The 23,472-nt window shown below is 52.4% G+C and overlaps 1 protein-coding gene across 3 annotated transcripts in view; it reads right to left on the bottom strand.

The window, feature by feature from the left end:
* Positions 1–23,472, bottom strand: part of NECTIN1 (nectin cell adhesion molecule 1) — a 73,833-nt gene that overhangs the window by 20,202 nt on the left and 30,159 nt on the right. For 2 of the 3 annotated variants that reach the window (XM_048968184.1, XM_048968186.1), the window contains exons 2-5: positions 20,227–20,577; positions 19,277–19,579; positions 18,845–18,962; positions 16,927–17,078 (exon numbers count right to left, since the gene is read on the bottom strand). In XM_048968184.1, the coding sequence (XP_048824141.1) occupies positions 16,927–17,078; positions 18,845–18,962; positions 19,277–19,579; positions 20,227–20,577 (924 nt within the window). Of the gene's footprint in view, positions 1–9,380; positions 10,050–16,926; positions 17,079–18,844; positions 18,963–19,276; positions 19,580–20,226; positions 20,578–23,472 lie in introns of those variants that run through there. The other variant, XM_048968185.1, reaches the window with a different exon arrangement.

The following is a 23,472-nucleotide window of genomic DNA, read 5'->3' as shown; positions in this document are numbered from 1 at the left end:
AGTCGCATCCCTGCTCAGGCATGTTCATCCTACACGGTTAACAGTGTCCCAGTGGAGTGCCAGCTCCAGATAAGCCCGTCTGTGACCTGGATTGCTGTCCTGAGCCAGAGGATGGGGGTTAGCACTTACTGGGCTCTTTCCACCCGCTGAACCTTCGAGCAACACCACGAGATCGGATGATGCATATTTATAATGCACCCCACCTGACACATTCCACGGAGCCTGAGACACGGCGAGTTTGCAGAGCTAAATTAAACGGAGCTGAAAAGCTTGGCAGAGCAAACACGTCCCCAGTTAGCTTCCAGAGACGAACAGGATTGGTTGATTTGAGACACGCCGCAGCAGCAGATCCACCCCCGGGCACAAGCTGGTTTGCAGCACAGGTAGCCCACTGCATAGGCACTAATCACAGCATCCCTGTCAGATCTTTGCCTTTTTGTTTTTCTCTGTAATTTTGATCAGTCCCAACCCATGCAAACGGCTGGCTCACCTCTGGTGAGGTTTCATGCTTCTGGCAGCACGGTGTGCAAGCCAGCCCTCCGCAGGGTGCAGCTTTGAAGAGCATGCCCAGCTGCAAGCGGACGAAGGGACCTGCTGGGTTTTAGTGGGATTTCACACACATTCCTGCACAGGCAATCGCTTTGCCATTCACTCAGCCCTCCCAGGTGAGGATCAGCTCTGCCCTTTCCTCTCCAGCATGGTAGCAGCAACGGAGCCCTCCCCGGTTAAGGAGCTGCTGGCTGCAAAGCATGCCTGGAATGTGGCTTTAACCCTTGCTGACCTCACCTTGCATGCCTCCCTGGGTCTGCTGGTAGCTGGGGTGGAGCGAGGATAAGGAGCAGCACATTAACCCCATGGGGCCCAGCAAAGATCTCGCCTTGCCCTCCCAAGCCTGCTTGCCCTGTGCGACATGCTTTCCACCTCAATGCAGCTGTATGGACACTGCCCCAGCCTGGCTTTGGGTAGAAGATGGGCCCTGAGTTCTCTGATGTTCCCTCTGCCTCCCAGCCCTTAATTTTAGTTCTGCTTCATTTCCTTGCAGTTCAGCAGAGTAATGAACAATCAAATCCCTTTGGTAATTTATTTCTACTGCTGTACAATCTAGAGGAGGTGATGACACACGAAATTGCCTCTCCTGGAGGAACGAAGGGGCCACATCCTGACTCCCATTACATCTTTTGATCTCAGCAGCCTGCTTTCACCAACCAGAGCACAGCAGGTTCGTGCTGAGCCAGAGATACAACCCTGCTTCCTTGATGAACCCGTTGGGGTCACGCTGTTACAAGCAGCCACCAGACAAGTTCTGTCAGAGGGAAGGGACATGGACTTCAGCTCACACTCTTATCATCTGCACTAATGGAGTTAATTTGCTTTAGCATCTCTCCTGGGAATGTCTCATTCTCCTTGACCACGTGCCTGGGCCACAGTTTTGCTTCCAGGGTGCTTCCACCATGGGATGGCTCTACCTTGTATTTTCCCAAAGCTGAGATCAGCTCCACGTTTGCATGGCTGCAATCTCCTGCTCGTGGTAAAGAAATGCTCCTAACAATCATTCCCTCCTGACTTCCCACCACCTCCAAGCTCTGCTCTGCCTTAACCACCAGTATTTATCCTCACAACCGTATCCAGCTGAGCATTTGTTAGCTTGCAGAGCTTCCCGTCTCCGATACAGATCAAACAGAAGAGCTGCAAAGAGAGAGACCTGTCAGCGTGAAAGAGAAGCTGCAAAGGTTGGTACAACAGCAAAGGTCGCGCAGGGGAATGCAACAGGAACAAACAAACCCTTTGCAGTGCTCTATAGGCACTTTACCAGATGGAGAATGTCAAGAGGGCAGTCATAATTTAGAAAAGGCAAAAGATGTCAATGACTATTCATGATCTGTCTTGGAAACAGGAATTTGTTCGTGGTTTCTGGGATACAAAGCATTTTCTGCATGTTGGAGGATGGCAGAACCAACCGTCTTGCCCTGGGCACCATCTGGATACTCCCAAAGCAAATGGGTTGAAAACTCAGCCAAAGAGATCCCTAACTCACTGCTGTTAGTTTTTAGTGTAAACTGGGCTAGTTAAATCCTAAAAGGATGCAGAGCTGCTCCATGCCATCTCCTCTGCTCTGTAGCTCAGGTAGCACCATCAAGGCAGGTCCTCCAAGCCCATTTTTAGGTCAGTTATAATTGGGAAGCCTCGTGTGGAGCTATGAAACATCAGTTAATACGCTGGAACTATCTAGTTAAATGCCAATTATAAAAGCCCATAAGCTCCTCAACTCAAATATATTAATAACATAATTAAACATTTATTGCTTATGCAAATTAAAAGTTAAGTTAATCGGACATCAACGAAACCCCAGGAAGTGACCATTTAAGTAACTAATTTCTATTTAATTACGATTCCTCCCTATTACCAAGCCCCCATGCCATTATTTCTGGACAGCTCTGTGGTGTTTACCATTCAGACTTTGCATTCCCACTCTGGTATCTATTCATAATCCCAGGCAGCTGCCGCATTCATGTCACAGCCATGGAGCTGGCACAGCTGGCAGCAGCTGGACTGGGTGCCCCTGCTTCTCCTCCCACCTCTTATTGGTTAAGGAAGGGCACATTCAGGGTTAAATCTCCAGATCCTATATGGGAAGGGGGATGAACTTGTGGGAAGGCACCTGGTGGGGATTGCAACTCCTGTTGGTGTAGATCCCATAGGCTTTAGTCCTGAGTGCCCCCCAGAACCTTGCCCCGGGTTCCCTGCACGCTTTTGCTGCTGTCACACCTCCTTATCACCACCAGGAAGGGCACTTTTTAGCCCAGCAGGGTTATCATGGCCCTCGGAGGATGAGTGTTTCATGATGAGCTCGGCTCCTCGGGTGGACGAAGCTGTGTGCCAGCTGAAAGCCCCTGTTCATTATTATTGCAGAGCGGTAATTGAAAGGGCTGGGAGCTAGAGCAGGGCGACAAAATGAGGCCAGGAGATGGGAAATGAAGCATTTCGTTCCTCGAGGGATGGAGACGTTCCCCTGGTGAGCCGAGGCTGTGAGGCCAGGGCCATACGGATGGGCTCCCTCCCCTGGTGCGACAGGCAATCAGTTAAAGCTGACAGGTGTGAAGTTGGCAATTTTCTTTTCAAACCAGTGCGATAAACAGGCTGGTGGGAGTTTGAGAGGAGCAGGGAGAGATAAAGGGGAACGGAGACGTGAGGCCACCTCTCCCCGTGGGGTGGGCAGATGGATTGGCCTCTCCAGTGGCTGCACCCATCAACAGGGACCTTTTGAGAACTTGGGTGATGCAACATTTTTATCATATATTTAAATGTTCGGCTTATTTATGGAGTGCCTTGTTGGGAGGAGGAGCCCTTGCCTTCTGCCAGGCACCACGGAGGGCATCTGAGGCACAGCAGCACTTTGTGGTGCCGCAGGTCCCCCAGCTGGAGTGCATTTGCATAAAGCAATTTCCTCTCACAAATATGTTCATTCAAATCAAACTCAAGTTTGCAAATAATGTGAAACCACGGAAAAAAAAAAGAAATTAATCAAACAAAGTTGTTGCTACAGATAATTCACCCTGCTCTGAGCCAGCAAATTTCTCCTGGTTCACCTTTTCCAGCATCAGAAGACCTGGCAATACGTGCGACCTTGGGTGATCCACCTCCAACCTCTTGCCTCCCAATGAATGAGTCAATGACTCTGACCCAATTCATCCCAGCACTCCTGGAGCTGCCACCCCTTCCAACCTGCCATCTCCCAGCCTTCCTGCCTTCTTCCCTGCCTGCTGGCCATTGTCCTTCTGGCACTTCTGAGTGTGCCATGCATGTGGATTCCTGTGAGATCCACCTGTCTGCAAGCATGCTCCCAGGTGCCTGTGCCCAGAGCTGCCAGGCAGATCGCCTGCTAATTCCCTCCTTACGCTTGGCTGCGTCTCACTCTCACTCCTTGCAAATCCTGCTTAGGTGATGTTAATCTATAGGGTTGGAAATAAGCATAACTCCATTGTAGTCAATCACTGGATGTGCTCACACCCAGCTCCGATGGCTCCGTGCCTTCACCATGGACATTTCAGCCCTGTGCTCTGTGCACAGCTGGATCCAGGCAGGCACATCTCCATTGCTTGCTCTGTGCTGGGCTGGCAGAACTCACTCCCCTTGCTCAACCCTGCTGTCCCACCAGGCTCCTCCTCTGCCTCTCTGCTGACTGACAGCGCTCTGAAGCTGCTTTGTAGCCAGCGGTGCTGGCCTGCAGAGATGTGGCTTTGAGAAGAGATCCAAGCCACGCTGCCATCATTCCATGGGCTACATGCATTGCTGGCATTCCTGCCCCCAACGTGTTTCTGTTTTGTTCCAGAGAAACACAATACTTAGGGGCGCTGCATGGGAGTCAGCTCCCGCTGCGTTCAGCTCTCTGCAACCTGAGCTGCTCAGAAGAGGCCCCATGCAATGCAATGGGTTTTATCCATCATTGCTTAACTGTGGCAGACACGGCCTGGGAAATCTATGCAGCATTTCCCAGCAGGACCACGGGGCAAAGGCAGCCCCTCGTGTCTTTCTTTCCATCCCATGTGCTGAAGTCGGGTGCAAAGATGCTTCCCCAAAAGGATTCTCCAAGCCAGAGGCATGGCAAAGCACCTGTTGATACCTGCACAAGGAAGAGTGTGCACATTTCCTCTGATCTCTCACTTCCTTTGTCTCTCACTCTCTTGCAGAAGCCTGAGACTTGCAGAGCTGTCTGCCTTGATCTTTGGGAACAAGGCTGTCTTTGTAGCACAGCAAGGAAGCTGGAGGAAAGGGAAAAGGCAAACTGTTCTTTCCAACGCAGAGATCAGTCACTGAAATGCAGGGATGCAGCCTGACTGATCCTTCCTTCCAATGGGCCCTTGGCATCCCAACAGCATTCAGTAGGTTTTGATGCATGATTGCTATGGCAGCCAGGTGCTGGACTACAGGCACATCCTATCCATCCTATCACATCCTATCACATCCTTCCACACTCTACACATCCTACCAATCCTAGCCAGTCAACCTATCCTATCACATCTTAGCACCCCACCAATCCCACCCATCCGATCCATCCTACCCACCCCACCAATCTTACCCATCCTAAACCCATCTGAGCAATCCTATCAGTCCTACACACCTCACCAACCTTACCATCTGAGCCATCCAACCAATCTTACCCATCCAACCACCTCCTCCCACGTCCTGCCAGCCCTACCAATCCCACCCATCCTACCAACCCTACCCATCTGATCTATCTGACCACATCCAACCCATCCTACCCCATCCTACCTATCCGACCCACCCAACCCATCTGAGCCATCCTGCCCACCCCACCACATCAACCCAAGGCTGGCACAGCCCAGTCCCATTGCAGCTGACTGCACATATCTAGAGAAGATGTAAGGGAGAGCAGGTGTGACACTTCTCCAATAACCTGTCCCCTCTGCTACAGCTGGCAGCAGCTGAAGGACTTCCTGAGCTGGAGAATGTCAGAATTTTTAATAGACTTTGATAGATTCTTTCTGCCATGGGCAAAAACACTTCTCAGCTCAGCCAACCTGTTGGCCTCAGCAGCATCCTTTGACGAGGAACCTCACTGTTTACACTGAAGGGAGAAAAAAAACTCTCTCCCTTCCTTTATTTTGAATCTACCGCCCAAGACTTTCACATAATACCACCAACATCAGTGGCAAAACCCATCATTCCCCATCCTCCTTCTCCTTGCTGCTCTGGAGATCCCTTCTGCCTTCATCTACAAAGCAGCTCCCATTGCCAAACACAGTACATCACAGGAACAGACCTGGCGGTGCCACTTCTGCTCACAGCTCCCAGCCCCAGGATGCGGAACCGCGCGGTCGCAGAGGCACAAAGAGAAGAGAAGGTTTCTTTTTCTTTTAAAATTCTTTATTTATAAAAAAGTACATTTTTTTTTTTTTCTTCCACAGCTGAGCCACTATTGTCTGTCATCATTTTTTTTTTTTGTTTTTTGTTTTTTTTTTCCTCTTGTTTTATACAAGTAAAAGGAAGGGTGCTGCAACACCCTGCCCACACAAATTATAACCATGAAAACGCACCCCTCCCTCCCCCGGACCTCAAACAAATCATTACAAAGGATGGAAAACAAACAAACAAACAAACAAAAAAATCATAAAAGTCCATGACGTTATTTTATTTTATTTTATTTTTTTTACAAAAGCACTTACAGCACAGATTAAAAAAAAAAAAAAAAAAAGGAAAAAAAAAATCAGAAAGAAAATAGAGAAAAAAGCGGGGTTGGGGTCGTTTGTCCGTTCCGTTATTCCACAATGATAATTACAGCAAGAGGGAGAAGAAAGAGAGAGAAAAAAATCACTGGAGTTTAAGGAGCCACTTTAAGGAATGAAACAATCAAAGAAAAGAACTGATCCTCAGTCAGGACGTCTCCCCCAATGCTGCTTTGTGCCACCGAGGGCCCGACTCCTTTTGCTCCCTACATTCACCCCACGTGCAAGGCACACAGCTCCCACAGGGTCTCCATCCCCATTCCTGCAATGCATCCCCCACCTCCTGCCCTCTGCAGCTTGGGTGCTCACATCTCCATGCACGTGCACTGCTGTCTGCGGGCACAGGGGAAAGAAAAACAGCCCAGGAGTGCAGCAGCCCCTTGTTAATTTCGTTCCCCTCTCTAATTGCTTGAGGATCAATCTTTGGAGCCTCTCTCCCTGCAGCCTTTAGAGATTTCTGCTGAACTGTTGTTATTTTTTTTTTGGGCTCCACATCAGGAAAATGCCTCCCTCTGTCCCTTATTGCAATCAATGCTACCATTGGAGTCTGATTAGTTTTTTATTTATTTATTGAAGCTAAAGAAAACTTCAGGGTTTTGGACGTCTTTTTTTTTCTTTTTAACCTTGACTGGATGAAAACGATTGAGCAAAATGGAAAAAAAAAGCATCTTGTAATTAAATAAGTGAAAATAATAACATCACTGGGGTGGATTGCAATGAATAACGTGAGAGGGAAATGCCAGCAGAACAGTCTGCACATAAAGAGGGGGCTTATCTGGGGCTGTGACCCTGGGCACACACAGGGAGTGATGCTTTGACTGCATCAAGGCAGCTCTCAGGTGAAACATCAATCTGCAGTGTTGTCTTGGTTTGGGGTTTTTTTTCTCCTCCTACCTTGCTATAGATGAACGGCTAATCAGCTCGCTAATTACCACCCCAATAAGTCTTTCGCTCAATTAGCTGACCTTGCAAGGAACAGCAAGAAGCAAAATCATTGCAACTCCAGTGTGATGCTGGAGGAAGCAGGGGTGAGGAGCAGAGGGAAGCACCATGCACCTCGCATGGCACAGCACCCATGCTGAGCCTGTGGGTCTCTGGGTGGAAAATCCTCACCTGCCCCCCTTCTGAGCCACATCATTGTGCTCCTGTGGCTGAGCTCCTTCCTAGACCTGAGCTGCTGCAGTGTCTGCACTGATATGGAACAGCAAAAGGTGAAGCTTGGCAGCATCTAGCTTGGAGATCCCATATTGCTGTGCTGTCTCCATTCTCTGAGCCTCCTTGTTTCTCCATACCCCACGTGGCTAACTGTGAGGACTGTCTGTGGATGGGAAATCTCCAAACGTGACACCTTTAAGTGAAGGCTCACGGCTGTCAAAGCGTATTTCCTTGCAAGTCTCTACCTTGGGCACCATCCCACCACCCAGGTCTGCATGCCTTCACTGCAGCACATCACACCCAGGGTCTCTGGGACACAATTTCACTGCAGGCTAAGCTCCCACTGGCAGAGCATCAACAACCCTGGGGACATCTGGACCCACAGCACCACGCAGTGCAAGACTGGACCTCCTGGGACTAAGATGGCATGTGAAAGAATCACTGCTGGACACAGCAATTTGCAGGGTCAGAGATTGCATCCCCTTCATTGAGGACACAGAGCTTCCTGTGGCACGGGGCTGCTCTGCCAGAAGCCAGGAAGCAGGGAGGGCTGGCAGGAACAGCAGAAAGATTACAGCGCAGCAATCGGATTTCCCTCTCCTGCTCCCCACTAACGCAATAAAAGTGAGCTGCAGCCTGTAGGTATGAGCTGCGTTGCCTGGCCTGAGCCCTGCGTGCATGGATCAGAGCCCTGACCTTGGCTCATCTGCATGGCTCGGGCTCCATGCTCTTGCTCCTGCAGCAGTGTGACACTGGGGAATGAAACCCAATGGGTAAGGCAAGGGGAGAATGAGTCCTGCTGCTTTCAGGTGTGCGTGACAACACAGCTCAGAAAACTGGGGGTTTCTTTCCAAACCAAAAGATTTATTTATACATCAATTAAAAAAAAATAAAAATAAAAAAGAGCAATAAGCCCCGACCCAGTGAAGGTGGATAAGGTCAGTGTCAGGTCCTAGTGCCTGGAATCCCATCTATCCACAGAGCAGAGATAGCAGCAGTCCACAAGGCAGGGGGAAGGAGGATGAGAGCAACACGCCAACTCCCTCCTTCCTTCCTCTCTGCCTCCCTATCTACTGAGGCTTTGCTTAGAGGAGGGACGGGGTACTGGGAAAGTGGCAATCAATGCAGGCGAAGCCATACGTCCCCAAATTGCTAAAACAGAGCGAGCTGCCCGCATGCTCTGCCTGAAAGAAGGAAGAAAGAAGTGTAAACACACGGCGATGAAGTCTGAGTGGTATCATAAAACACAGGGACCCCAAAGCCACGGGTGGGAGGGAGGATGCGCGCCGGTGTGCAACAGGGCTGAGAAGAGCCAGCACCTCTCTGAGCCGTCGCAGAGGGAACGTCAGCAATAAATACTCCTTGTCTTTCTTTTAAAACATGCTCCAACAAAGGCAGAGATGAAAAGCCAGGAGGGTGATGAACGGCAGGAGGGAAATGGCAGCTCTGTTGCTCCGCGCTGCTATCAGCCCATGCACCTGGGGTTTGTTCGAGGGCTTTCCTTCCCCATGATCCCTGTATTGAGCCATTGTGACCTGGGAGCAGATCCTCAGTGCAGTGGGAACACCCCATATATCCCACCGAGAGCAATCGCTTCCCCCCAATTGTGGCACCTCCACTTCCTTTGCCGTGAGCTTTTCTGCCCCCGGACCCCCTCCCGAGGTTAAAGCAAAGAAAAGACGACGACATACAAACAAATTCCAGTGTTTCAGGGGGGTGGGAGCGGGAGGAGGAGCCTCGGGGAGGGCGCTCTGAGACACGGAGACACAAACAGAGTGTAATATACAGGCTGGGCAACAGTCGTTAAAGCAAATAGTAACACCTAAGCCACCGACCAATACAAACACCACAGAAGGGGACGAAAAGTCGTCAAGAGAAATTAAAAAAGCAAAACCAAAACCGAGAAAATAATTACCCGACCTCCCACCTCCCCATCCAATCCTCCCCTCCCTTTCCCCCCCCATCCCCCCCCCCCACCAAACAAATGATCCGTAAAGCAAAGCTGCCCCCGCCCCGAGCCCCCGGTCCGTGCATGGCTCCGCTCGGGGATGCGCGTGAGTGTGTGTGTGTGTGTGTGTGTGCATGGCCGGAGCCGGGGCGAGCCGAGCTACACGTACCACTCCTTTTTGGAAATAAAAGATCCGTCATTCTGCGAGACCATGTTCTCTGCTATGTCGAGCTGCTCGGGGTCGTACTGGAAGCCGAGTGTCCTTTCGTCGTAAGGTTCGGGGTGCGCTTCCCCTTCGTCTACCGTGAAGTACGGCCGCTTGGCGTCCTCCTCGTATTTGTTGGGGCCGCCCAGCTTGCGCTCAGCTCCTGCATCCTCATCCTCATCCTCGTAGGTGCTGCCGCCCAATGGGCCCGGCTTCTTCTCGTCGTCCGAGTCGTCGGGGTACTGCAGGTTCTGGGCCATGGGCGGGTGGTGCTGCGGGATGCCGGCTTTGCTGTAGCCGTTGCCGTACACGTGCTTCTTTGTGCTGTAATCACCCTTGAAGGTGTGACGCCGGCGGCGGAGCACCACAAAAAGCACCACGGCCACCACCAGGACCAGCGAGACTCCTCCCACTATGCCCCCAATCACAGGGGTGGGGATGTTCGGCTGCACCATGGATTTGCGATCATCGATTGGAGACGGGGTGTAGGGAAATTCTGGGTAGGAAAAGACAGATGGAAGGGGGAACAGTGTCAAACCATGCGGAAACGCGCCCTCCCGCCGTGCTCTCTTTTTCTTTTTGGGGGGGTGGGGGGGTGGGGGTGGGTGAGGGGGTGGGAAGATGAGGGTAAGGAACAGGGAAGGGAAAAACCAGGGAAAGGGGAGAAGGGTGCGTCCTGGCAGGGTCAGCACATGGGAGCTCAGTGCCAAGCTCAGCGAGCTGCATGCAGGAGCCCAGCAGCTGGAAGCAGTGTGTCCTTCCCACCCTACTCGGATCCCACATTGCCCAGTGCCACCAGTCCAGGTGCAGGCTGGTTTATGCTCCACCATTTCGGGTCCAGTTTGCCAACGCGTATCGACGGCCCCGGGATGCTCCTGTGCCCACCCCATGGCCACGGTGCTTCGCGTCCCCTCCTCAGCATCCCACCCCATCCTGACCCGCAGTGCCACTGCTTACGCTAATCTCGTTCCTACAGATACTGTGACCTATTTATATCTATATAAATAACCCAAAGGAGAAGAAGAAAAGAGATGGGAAAGGCGCTCTCTTCTCTTTCATGCGGTTTGACACACGGCATTGGCACAGATAAAGTTTGATCCAGGATTTAAATCAACCCAGCACTTCCTTGGCACAGTTACAGCCCCTGGCCAGACTCAGCTTTCTCTGTCCAAGTGCACATTAAGTGTTGGTGTCCAGGCAGCATTGGGCTGCCTCAGTCCTTCACCTGCCTCTGAATTTGGTGAGCAGATGCCAGATTAATGCCCCTTGGCATCCCCCAGCACTGCCAAGGAGGGTGCCCAAAGCCATCCTGCTCAGAGCTACCATTGCTGCTCTGCAGCCTCCTGGCCCGCAGCTTTCACCCCAAGGACAGGACAAGCAATGTGAGCACAGCCTACAATAAAGGCAGCCAATATGGTTGAGGAGCATGAAAGGAAGCAGAGTCCAAAGGAAGACGAGGCAGTGTCTGCTTTCTGTCCTCTCTGCATGAGCTGGTAGAAATGTGTCCTGATCCAGCCACATTACTGCACTGGGGCTGGAAGTCCTGAACAAATGAGGGCAATGCAGGGGGTGGCCCTCCCTACATCACATTTCGCCCAGCTGCTAAGGAAGAGAGGGGAAAAGAGCTTCCCCTGGGTACACACAGTTCCAGGAACAGCTGCACAGTTTGGACAAAGGTTCTGAATTCGAGCAACCACCGGCCTGATCTTTTTGGCACAAGCATTTTGCTCGTGCCTGAGAGCTGCTTCACTCCTGCCTTTCCTGAGACATCCCAACGACAGCATCGTGCTTCCTGCAGAGCAAAGCCTCACGAGCCAGCAAGAGGCACAGAGCAGCACGGCGGGCAGCAGGGCTGGGGACAGGCAGCTGGAGGGCTCCCTGCTGCAGCCAGAACAAGGAGAAAGGCACTGCACAGGCAGGAGGCAGCAAGTCCTTCCAAAGAGCAGGAATGAGGGAATGCATTTCAGTGCAAGGAGCTGGGCTTGGGAGCTGGGAAGCCAAAACCACATGTTGCTTCAACAGAAGGCTTGTCACAGCCAGCTGCTTAATGCAAAACCTCTTTGCAGAGACAGCAAGGAATGTCACGTCCATCTCCTGGTAGTGCTGCTCAGCTTCAGCCACACACACACATCCACACAGCACCCATCCTGCTCTGTGCCAGTTCTCAGCCCAGCCCTGTAATCCCAAAGCCATGCACAGAGCAAGGGCTCACCTGGAGGGCTGCAGGGTTGGAGCAGCAAGCTGGATATGTCCTTGGTGTTTTCCCAGCCCACAGCTCTGATCTGAAGCCTCTTCCTACCTGGCATTACCTAACAGCAAGGCTGGTTTTGTGCAAGGGAACCCACTTTGAAAAGCCTCAGATAGGGCGTGCGCAGAGTCCTTAAAGCCACGCTGATCCCCTCTGCCTCCCAGCTCTGGAAACTGGACGCATCCAAAGGGGAAGGCTGTGCACACCTCCAGAAGAAGCTTGACCCACTTTCCCATTGCAAACCTCACTCAAAGCCAATCACAGAGGTATGAAAAGGATGTTTTCCTACCTTTCCCACACATATTTAGTTTCTCATGCCCTTCATGCCACCTCCCCAAAAAAACACCCACCTCCATGCCACCCCCTGGTGCTGCAGACACCACCACCATCACACCGTGCTCACAATTCGTGTGGGGAAGGCTCTATTTTCTGTTCAGATCCCATCCCCACCCTCCTCGCAGCCGCCAGAAAAAACAAACCCAACCTGCGGGCAGAGAGGATGGGAGAAGCGAAACGGCAAGCCCAAACCCTCCCAAACAGCTCTCCTCCCTTCACCACAGCCTGGCAACGGGGCTGCAAGGAGGGAAGGGGGGGAGGGCGGTGGGCAATGGGTACAGATGGGGTGAAGGAAGGCGGGGTGGTGGGGAGGGGACGCGTGCCACAGCCGCTGGAGGGCGATGCAGACCGCCGCTGCCCATCCGAGCATCCGAGCGTCCTCCGAGCGCCGATCTGAATGCGGTGCCCCGAGTGAGGGCGGGTGGGATGCTGCGGGTCCCGCTGGGCACCGGTTCCAATGGATGCTGTTGGCACAGCCTCTCCCTGCCCGGCGTCAGAATGAGTCCCTGCCGCCCACCCACCCGCTTTTGTGTCTGCGGTGTAAAAAGGACCGTAAGCGTGGCGTGAGGGGGTGGGGGGGAAGGAGGGAAGTGTGGGAAAAGGAAAAAACCCCTTTTTGTGCTCGAGGGGTGCGTGAAATTTTTGGAAGCCGGTGCGCTGCCTCTGAGCCCCATGTGAAAAATCCATTAGGAAGAGTCTGGGGAGAATTAAAGCCGCTGTGAAAAGCGGACGGGAGAAACAGGAGACAGCGGAGCATAGGGAGGGGGAACAAGCCAGGCTTTAATGCCGGCACGAAAAGCCTCCCCCTTGCTGCTGCCCTCGTAAAAACAGGGAGTGCTGCATGAATAGGAATTAGAGCAGAGATGCTTGCTGCCCGCTGCCCGCTCTGCCAGCTGTTGCATTCAGCCTGGCTTCCTGTCCCCGTGCCAGCTCCGGGCAGCAGCTGGGAGCCCAGTGACAAGGGACAGCCCTGAGCTTTGCTTTGATCCCATGGAAATAGGGAGTGGGTCTGGCAGCGCCCATGGGTGCAGCAGTGCCAGCCTTGGGGAGATGAAGATGCCAGAACCATCGCAGGGGTGGCTTCAATAGGCCCTGTGCTAAAGCCTCATCTTGCTTTTAATGGTTGGTTTCTGAAGAAAAAGGAGACTCATGCAAATCGTGCTGCCTGTCCATCAATCCCTCCTGTATGGCTTTCTGAACGTGGTGGCCGGCTTCAGCGCTGAGAAGGAGCCAAAATTATCCCTATCACAGAGCTCTTGGAGAGAGCGTGGGATCCCTGGCAGAGATGGGACCTAAACCTCATTAGACATCAGAGAACCCCCTGGGGCAGGAGCTGCTCCTGAGGGCAGGAAAGGCCTAGATCAGAAAAAGCCATATTTTTAGACACCAAACAATCTTCCTATGATAGGCAGGAAAGCAGCTTTTAAAAGCCCTCCTGCTCGTCGCGCTGCTGAGATATCTTAAAGGTACTGCTTTTGTGGGCACATTTTTTTGTTGAAGTCCCATTTTTATCTCCTTTCCTTCAATCCTAAGGGCCAAGGAAAGAGCTAGCAGCACCAGCCGAGACTCTCAGAGGAGCCAGAGGCATTGAGGCAGATGTCAAACTCCATGAGAGGGTCCCATTTGGACATGTGTCAGCCCAAGCTGCTCCCTACGTGGAGCTCTGGTTTCCTCCTGCCTGGCCAAGCCAAGCACCTGTTGCAGCACAGCAGGATGGGGAACAGGAACCTGAGAGCTCCCAGCTCCCGGATGCTGTCTGCAAACATGGCAAGGATCATTGCATTTTATTTCTTTTAGGAGACAGATTGCAGACGGCAGCCTTTCCACCCTCCACACCCAAACACTGCAGGACTTTGACCCGTTCTGTTTGGCAGCCCCATGCATGAGTAGGAGATAGCAGCAGACAGGGCTGTAATTTCAGAGCCTGCTGGCATTGCTGCTCACTCCCTCACAGCAGCCCTCACGCACGCCCATCTCTTGCTCCTAGGGGTCCTGCTTTCCTCCCAGCTGGAGGATTCCTGTGCTGGAATAGGAGGCAGAGGGGCAGAAAAACCCCTGGCAAGCAATGCAGGAGTTCAGCAGCTGCTGCGGGTGTGTCAGAGTGTGACGGCTTTCGGGCCGGATGCCAGACATGTCTTAGGCTTTAATCTCTGTGTCAGGTCACCTATCGCCCGTCAATCAGGCACTGCTCCCACTGGCACAGATGCCATCAGATGGGCTGCAGCAAACGCTGCTCACCGCCATCCCCTGGGTCAGCAGCAGGCAGAGCCCCCCAGCCTCAGCCTCCCCAACGGGGCAGCCCTGAGCTGGGCCGGGGATGCAGCTGTTGGAGATGAGACTCTGTGCTCTGTGCACAGTGCTCTCCCTCGTGCTCAGAGCCGTCACAACCCCGCTGGCTGTGTGTGGTGACCTTGCTGTGCTGGCGTTGCTGGTGCTGTGTAAATAACTCCCTACTGCGAGCCAAGCAGATTTGGGGGGAGATCCTGCAGCCTCCCTCCCCGTCCTACAGCCAAGGCCAAAGCTGCAGAGCTGCCCGTGTGTGCAGAGCTGATGTGTACACGTGTGCCTAAAGACCAGGAGATGCACATACACTGCTGCACACAGACACATCTCCATGGATGCGTGTATACTCACACATACCAGTGCACCAGTGCTCATGGCTGTGCAGCAGGGCATCCCCGTACAGGCATGCAGCTTTGGAGGGCTACCTGCATTCTGGAACAGATGCAGAAAGAGGGCACACACAGCTGTGTGCATGCATGTGACCTCCTCTCCATGCAGGGCTGCCACGCATGTGCACGCAGACCCAGGCAGTCCATACCCGCTGCCTTTTATAATGTCACCCAGCCGCCCATAATAAATAGTTACATTGTCACACTACATGGCTTGCTTGCTACTGACAAAGGTCCTGCAAGGCAGGAGAAGCTATTACAGGAACAGATTGCGGGAATAAAATATTAAATTTCCACTTATCAATCTCTTTAATGTGCTATAACTCCAAGAGCATCATTCAGCCTTTTCCTCCTGAACGAATCGCCTCCCAGCCAGGGCTGACCCATCCCTGCTCCTCCTCCCTGGGGCTGGGATGAAGGATGCTGGGGTGGGATGGGTAGGAAGGAGAGGATGTCTGCTGCAGGTTTTTCTCTGCATCAGCCTTCTCTGTCATGGTTCTTTTTTTTTTCCACTCCCGAGGCTGGCTGCTCACTAGATTGAACTCCATTTATTGCATGCATCTCTTGAAAGAGGTTTCGTGGTCCACTGACAATCCCTAAATTGCCTGCAAGACCCAAACAAATGTACCTGTAATAGCTGAGTGAGGAAGGCTGAACCCTCCCCAGCACTGGCCTAATCGTTCCCAAGGGAGAGATGGATAAACATATTCAGATCCAATGAATTATTAACAATGTGGGTTTTTTTTTACATGGTGGAGCCCTGTTTTAGCATGTCAGCTGCTCATCCCTCCTAGGGAGCAGGGGCTGCTGCGTCCCTCCATCCCACTCGTGTAACCTCAGCACCACAGTTCAGACTTTTGGGAATAAATTGGGACTGTGGGCAGGCAGACCCCCACTCCAAGTCATTCCCTCGAAAACCTGCCCATTTTCCCCTTGCTGAGTGTTAGAACCTGTGCCCTGAAAACCACAGGGATGGGGACATCCTGGTTGCTGTCCCCAGTGCCCAGAAACATGGCGCTCTGCAGGGCACCTTGCTGAGATGGGTTTTGGAAATGATTTCTGTGGGTGTTGGGCAGGGATATGGCAGGGCAGGTGCTGTCCCACGTCTGTGCTCAACACAGAGCTCTGTTAGTCTTGCTCCTTCCACCAGCAAACAAAAAATCCCCGAGAGAGAGGCAGATAGCACGAACAACAAAGCAGGCACGGATCCAGGTCAGGAGGTGCGAATTAAAGGCCCTCTACCACGATAATGATCATAAATAAATACTTCATAATTAGCATCTACTTAGCACATCCCATCCACTGACCTCCAAGCGCTCGGGTAGCAGAAGATCATCCTGGTTTCCCCACACTGCAGAGCAGGGAACTGAGCAGTGAGGTGCCGACTGGAGGCTCATTGGAGGAGGTCAGAGCTCAGCCCTCCTCGTTCTGCTCCCCACCACTGCTCCCCAGCTCCCTTGAGCAGGTCTGCTCCCCCCAGCAACCCCAGTTATTCTGCTCCACCTGCTGCTTGGCCACAGTTCCCTTGGGTACCCGATGGAGAGCAGCACGGAGCCCTCGGCGCATCACCCCCCATCCTGGTGCATCTTTTTTTGGGGGGTAACACCACTCTGTTCCGGAGCCCTGGCAATGCTATTCATGATGACACACACAGCACAGAGGAACACGGCGTTGGACGGAGCACAGCTAAGAAATCACCGAGTTGCCCACGATCAGCAACACCTGAACAAACGGCTCGCCCATCTCACTGTCAGCCCTGTCCTCACCCTGCTCCTCCTGCCTCCCAACAAACACACTGCTGACATGTCTCGGCTTATAGCGTGCCCAACCAGCTATCTGAGTCCAAAGCAGACAAGGGAGAATGAGACTGAATGCCTCTTGGTGTAAGAAACAAAAAGACAACGAGAGGAAAGGAGAAAAACCCAAGCACACCAAAGCAAGACCGGCACAAAGCAACGACCATCTCTGTTCCCTTCACATCACCAAACTCCCCACTGCTGGAAGGAGACGCTGGAGATTCAAACAGAAATTATGACATTTAGGCTGGTAGAGGTGAGCAGCTCCCACCCTCCTCTCCCACCTCCTCCTCTTTCAGAGCAGCCCACGTGGTTTCCTACCTGTGACATTGACTTCCACCAAGCCCGACCGCGTGCCGATGGCATTGGAGGCCTCACAGATGTAGGTGCCAGCCACGCTGTAGGAGATGGGGCCCTTGAAATAGATGGTGTTGTTCTGGATTTCCACACTCCCTGGCAGAGTCCCGTTTGGCCTGGGAGAAAAAAAAGATCGTGCTAGACCCCCAGGGTGGAAAACACGGGATGGAATTCCAGCCTAACCCTGCTCTATCCTGCTGTCCTGCCCGTAGAACTCCTGGTTGATCAGCCAGTGTTAATTGCAACCTCAGCTTGAGTAAAGCAGCACTGATTTACAGTCTGGCCTGCCCATGTCAGGAGAATCAGGTGAGTGTGGAAGTGGAATAATGCAAAACTACGTCTAGAGGTACACAGAATAAATGAACAAAGGCAGATAAAGAAAACATTAAAAGCCTGTGTGTTAGGAAAACGACACACATGGCCTGGTTATTCTTAATTACTGAAGCAAAGTCAAGTAATTACTTCTCTTAGGCAATTAAAAATTACTCAAGTAATTCTTTCCCCTCCTCTCAACAAAAATGTGCCATATTGCTGGCAATTTGTAAGAAACAAAAGGGAATAATGGGGTATAATTACATTTGCAGAGTGCCTAAGTGCACACACACACATTTTGCATGCCTATATATACACACGTATGGCAAATTAGTCACAAAAAGGGGCATTCTTTCCCAGTGCTGACTGAAGAACAGAGAAGCCCAACGTTGGTTCTCTGCCTGTGGGTGACTCAGGGTTCCCAATCTGCAAGGAGTTCCCAATCTACAAAGATCTGGAAACTGCTGTGGGATGCTATGGGAGGCTGCCATCCCTCTCACAGCTCCACTGTTGCTCATCGCCGCCGTCACTCCGCCTTTCCTCTCCATCCTCTTTCAGGTCAATAATCCTATATTCAGTCCTAAGCAACCCACTAAATGTGCAAAAGGGAGAGGATGGGAAATTGGATCGAAGCGCCGTCGGGCTCAGAAACCTGCCCTCGTTAATTCTGTGCTCTCCTCTTCATTTTTCTCCCCACAGGTCTTTCTCAAAGGAAAGTATTGATGCTCCTGCAAACCCTCAAAAGGACAGCAGGCTAAAGGCAGGCAAATGGCCATACAGAGAATTCACAGGACAACTGGCTGCAGTGACAGGGATGTTGGTGCTGTCGGCTGGGTCTGAACATGCTGAGAGCTGCCCAGTGCCCAGGAGCACAGCAAGAGCTCAGGCTCCAGCTCTGCATGTGAGAAACTGCAGGAAAAAGGGGTGAAGCCACTTGCCCAAAAGCAGAGAGAAAACCTTGGCATCTCTTCTGCCTCGGGTGCCACCCGGGGTATCTTTGCCTCTAACACCTCCCTAGCAATGTTGAGAGGAACCCAGGGAGCCCCCTTGGAGCTTGAGCGAGCTGGCAGAACCAACAGAGAGAGCTGGGGATGAGAAGCAGAAGAAAGGCTAGAAAAACAACCCTCTTCAGATTTGTATTGTGAACAGTTTGATCTGGAAGGGAAATGAGAGAGAATGTGCCTGGCTCTCTGCAAAGCCATTCTGAGAACCTCTCTCTGACAAACGCCAGCTGAAAAGAAGAAAGCATCCATTTGATCTTCCTTTTTTTCTAAAGTCTTGTGAGCACTTATGGCAAAGAGAGGGAGAGAGAAGCACCTCGGGTTCCATCAATTCCCACCTGGCTCCCCAGGCACCCCTCGCTCACTGCTCGCTCCCCTTGCTGTGCTCAGCCAAAAGCTGCAGCCCTGGCGGAGGAGGAGGAATTGCTTCTGCTTAATGTCAGATGCGTGGGGATGCGGTCGGCACCGTGATCCCAGTGGGACTGGGAGCTGACCAAAGGGATTTCAACAGAGGTTCCTTGGTCTTGTTGATGCCGTGTGCAGGAGGTGGGAATACTGCAGGTACTTACAGCTTCCATTCGTAGGTGTGAGCTGGGGGGTTGGCATCAGACTTGCATATCAGCTTGACATCTTTCCGATTGAGGAACCAGTTGCCATCGAAGCCCTCGATGGTGACTTCTGGCTCATCTGCAGCAGGATGACAGAGAGAGGGAGAAGGATGGAAAAGGAAGGGATGGCGTTAAGGAAAAGAATGGGGAGGGAACAGGAAGAGAGAAGGAGGCAAGGAGAGGGATTGTGAGTGAAGGAGCGAGATGAAGGGAGGAACAAAGGAACATGGCAGAGGCAACAAGGGAAAGGAGGTATGAGAAAGGGAAACCATACAATTACTCCAAGTATTCACCCTCCACAGAAAGAGAGCAACCCCCACTCCCCCCCCTGCACCAGACCAGCATCATCCCTTCACACAACTCATTTCCCCAGCCCCTCCAGTGTTTGCTTACACTGCACGTTGAGGGTGATGCTGTCAGTGAAGCGGTCCAGCTGGTAGTTGACCACACACATGAGCTGCTGCCGATGGGCTTCGCGGCTCGGCACCAAGCGGTACCGGCTGATCACCGTGATGGTGCCATTGCTGTTCCGGATCTCCTGAAACTCTGCTTCCCCTTTCAGCTTGGTGTCCCAGGTGACGGTGCTGGGGGGCTTCCCATTGGAGGAGATGCAAGTGGCTACCAAGATCTTTTCTGTCCTGCCTGACTTGGCGATCAGCGGCCGCGTGGTGCCCTCCATCCGATTCGTGGGTTTGGCTGCAAGGAAGTGCAGAAAAGGAGGAGGAGAAGGAGAGAAGAATACAAAGGGGTTACAAAAGCAATAGGAGATATCAAGCACCACTGCGACAGACCTCATGGTGTATGCAGAGCTCCTGTAAACTGCTAGCGGCTGCTAGACCTGCCCTGGATGCATACATGAAGGAAAGTCCCTTCTTGCAATAGGTTTTCATCCCCATGTTAGTATGGGAAACCCAAATTGAAGAGCAAATGAATCATGCAGATGTTGGGTAGAGCCTGTTCACTCACAGCCTTATGCTCCAAGGACAAGCTCTACTTGTGTTTAGGATCTGTTGTCTCTCCTCTCTCTTCACCTGACAGACAGAGGGTGTTAAAACTCACCATGCCCTTAAGGGACAGGTCACTCTTATTCTACCTGCATTAAGAAATAAGGTAGCTGGGGTCTGGGAAGAGGAAGAGACATTCCCAAGACAACCCAATGAACCACCTATTCTGGCTTCCCTGCTCTCCACCTCTTTATGGACAACGTGAAAGAGCATGAGAGGTAAAATTCACACCAAAGGCTCAACCTTTGCCCTGAGTTCCCAAGACGGGAGTCTCAGGTTCCTCCAGACCTGTTTAACTGGAAGCAACAGCTTGCACCACGGGCTTGCCCAGTAGCTTACCCAGCACTGTGAGGTTCAGCTGACTTTCCCTGTTGCCGGTTGGGAAGGTGGCAAACTCGCAGATGTAAACCCCCTCATCCTCCAACTCGAGCCGAGAGAGCTGAATGGTGCCATCTTTGAAGGAAGGGTTCCGGAAAGTCACCCGTTCTTTGTAGGGAGAGAGGATGGAGACCCCCATGGCAGGGTTGTAAATGGCCACATTCTGCTTGGTGCCGTTGGTGACTTTCTGCCACGTGACCTGCGTGATCTTCACATTGGGGAGCGGGTTGGTGAAGCTGCAGTGCAGGACCACGTCTGTCCCGATAAATCCCGAGACTGTGTCATTGACTAAGACAGTCTGAGCTTGCAGCGCTGCAATGACATGGGAAAACATGAGTATACACACATCATTGGCCTAGAATAAGGAAAAAAAGAACAATTCTTGCATGCAGGGCCCATGAACAGCTTCACTTAGTCACCATGATCAGCCCTAAAGCTCTACAGCTACCAGGTTGGATCAAGAATACTTTCCTTTTGCCTTCAACCTCGGAAGGCACCGCATCATTTATTGTAAGTACACAGAACTTGTGTATCCGTAGGCACACGAAGGCACAGATACTTATCAGCACAGCGTGTCCCAACATATGCTAACACAAACTCAGACACCCATTTAATCCTATTGGAAGTGCACCAGTAATTAAATGAGCCGCAGAGACTGAGGCCCTGATTACAGAGCAGCAATAGCACCCACAGAAGAACGGATTTATGGCAGTGGTCATACACCTTGCATGAGCTACCTGTATGATCTGGGTGGTTTCAGTGGCCTTATTTTCAAGGACTGAGTTTAGGATCCTTCCATCTGGGTTCTGCAGAGGAAGGATGGAAGATGCTTGGGAGAAGCTGTGGCTGTGCTCCCAGCTGCTATTCTGTCTCGTTTGAGTCCTCCCCTGCCAGATGGAGAAAATGTCTCCCACCAGACTGACCCTGAAATTCATCTTTGGCTGCCACTGTGTCTTTCCCTAATCTGTATGTTTAGAGATAATGCACTGATAATTATACAGCCAGTATTTCTATGAGAAATACAAGGGGGAAGGAAGGCGGTGAGAACGAGAAAAGCAGGTTTTGCTCGCTGCTTCTGGCAGCATCTGAAACTGGATGTATTCTGGGAGACAGAGAGGAAAGGGAAGAAAGAGGGGGTAAGGAAAAGGGAAAGAGGTACAAAGAGGGAGAAACATGAAAAGGAAGGGAAAGAAAAAAGGAAATTGACAGCAAGAGAAACAGAACACATCTTTTAGCTGACAGGACGTGAACATGGCCATGGGTGTCCCGTTCCTGCAGCTTCAGTGCTCTCTCCCCTTCTCCTCCCCTGCACACTGAGCCCATGACCCCGAGGACAAGCCTCAGCAACCCAACCCAGCCATGAGACGCCATCAGCTGACCACAGTCGGCAGCAATTAAGACCGAAACTCGGTCTCTGGAGCTTTGTGTGGGCTTGCCCCCTTCCTGAGCCAGGCACTGGGCTGCCCCACACCCTACACTGCAGCTGGATGCTGCTGAATGCTTCCCAGTGCTGCTTACAGCCACAGCATAGCACTGGTGCCCTCCTGTGCTTGTGTGCACAAAGCCATCGGGTCCTCAGAGGCCACAGGGCTGCACCTTCCCATCCCACCCAGATGCCATGCGTGTCCCACCAGAAGGCAGAGGGAAGGGATGCTCGTGCTCCAGTGCAGTCACTGCTGGATGATGTCTCTCCTTGACAACTGGGGGAGGACATCCAAGCAGCAAGACCCCACGGAACACCTTTATGACCTGTGACACAGCTGATGGAATGAGGGCAGCGGGTGCAGAGCAGGGCTGGATCTGGACCATGCAGTGCTAGGATTCCGGGAAAGAACAGGCGGGTGTGGAGCAGGGAGAAGCCTCCGACTTGCTTTGCAGCACAAGCTGCTCCTTCTAGCCTGGAGGTTTGAGCCCACACCTATGGAGGTGCACAGCAGCCCTGCCAAGCAGCCTGCCTCTGAAGCCCTCACAGCCTCCCAAGACATGTGGGAGCTTGCAGGAGAGCAACAGCAATCACGTAGCAGAGGCCCTGGGAACAACCTGCGCCCAGCTTGGGGCTGCCTGGCTGCCTGTGTGCTCAGCACACTGCTCCTACCTGCACTGCAGCCAAGTGCATTCATTGCTCCCCTCCTCTCCCACATAGGGCTCGTGCTCCCAGGGCTGGGGAGATGGTATCACTGGCCCCATGCCCACATCAGCACCATGACCCCCCCCCACTGGATCCTTGGGACTCCAGTGGAAGAAACCACGTTGGTGGCAGCGGGATGTGGTGACTCCGTGCCTCCTCACAGTTCCAGACAAGCAGGAGACAGGCTGGATCTCACAGAGAGGATGGAAAGCCATCACGTTGGTCACCTTGCTGGGCATCCATAGGACAGCCCAGGATCTCTGGGGTGGGCAAGAAGGTCTGCTTGCAAAGCTATGCAAGCTTGAGGCCAAGGGATGGGCACCCACAGTGAGCCTCTTAAATAACGGTATCAAGCATGCTGGTGGTGCATATCACAAGAAAACCCAATCCACCCCCTCACCTCTGTTACGATGCTCTTTCTTTACGCTATGATTTCCCTGCAAATGAATGAATGACCCTTTTGTGAACCGAGTGGTTGTCCTCGACCTTGGGTGGGAGGAACAGTTCCCAGCTCTGACCTCCCCCTGCCATGGGATCCGTGCGTCAGCACAGACTGCACCAGGACACAAAACAAACTGGGTGCTGATGGAGCTGACCCTCAGCCAGTGCGGTCCCTCCTCTTCCCAGGTGCAAAGTGTCAAGCTCCGGGCTGGGGAAGAAACTGGTGCCAGCAGAGACTGCCAACAGCACGACGCTGCCAGCACTGTTTTCAGGCCCCTACATGCAGCAGCTTTAACAAAAACACATTCCAAACTTTCTAGAGGCTTCAGGGGAAAACGAAAAAAAAAAAAACAACCAAAAAAACCCAGCAAACACTGTGCGGAAATCATGTTTCCTTTCCAGGTGACTGAATAACTCATGGCTCTTTTGCAAGACTGTAAACTCCTTTTGTTCTGCTCCTCCAAGCTTCCCATCGGGGGAAATAAAGCACCCACTGCATTGCTGCAGTAACACCCAAACCTCAGCAGAGACAACGGGTAACATAAAGGGGTTTTGCAAGGTGCTGGATCAGCATCCCGTGCTCTCCATCAGGAGCCAGAGGGCAAACTGGCTGCTGCCATGCCTGTGGGAGCATTGGT

This window comes from Lagopus muta, chromosome 22 (genome assembly GCF_023343835.1).
Source record: "Lagopus muta isolate bLagMut1 chromosome 22, bLagMut1 primary, whole genome shotgun sequence".
NCBI lineage: Eukaryota > Metazoa > Chordata > Aves > Galliformes > Phasianidae > Lagopus > Lagopus muta.
Note: the sequence above shows the minus strand (reverse complement) of the source record. Positions and strands in the feature narration are given on the sequence as shown.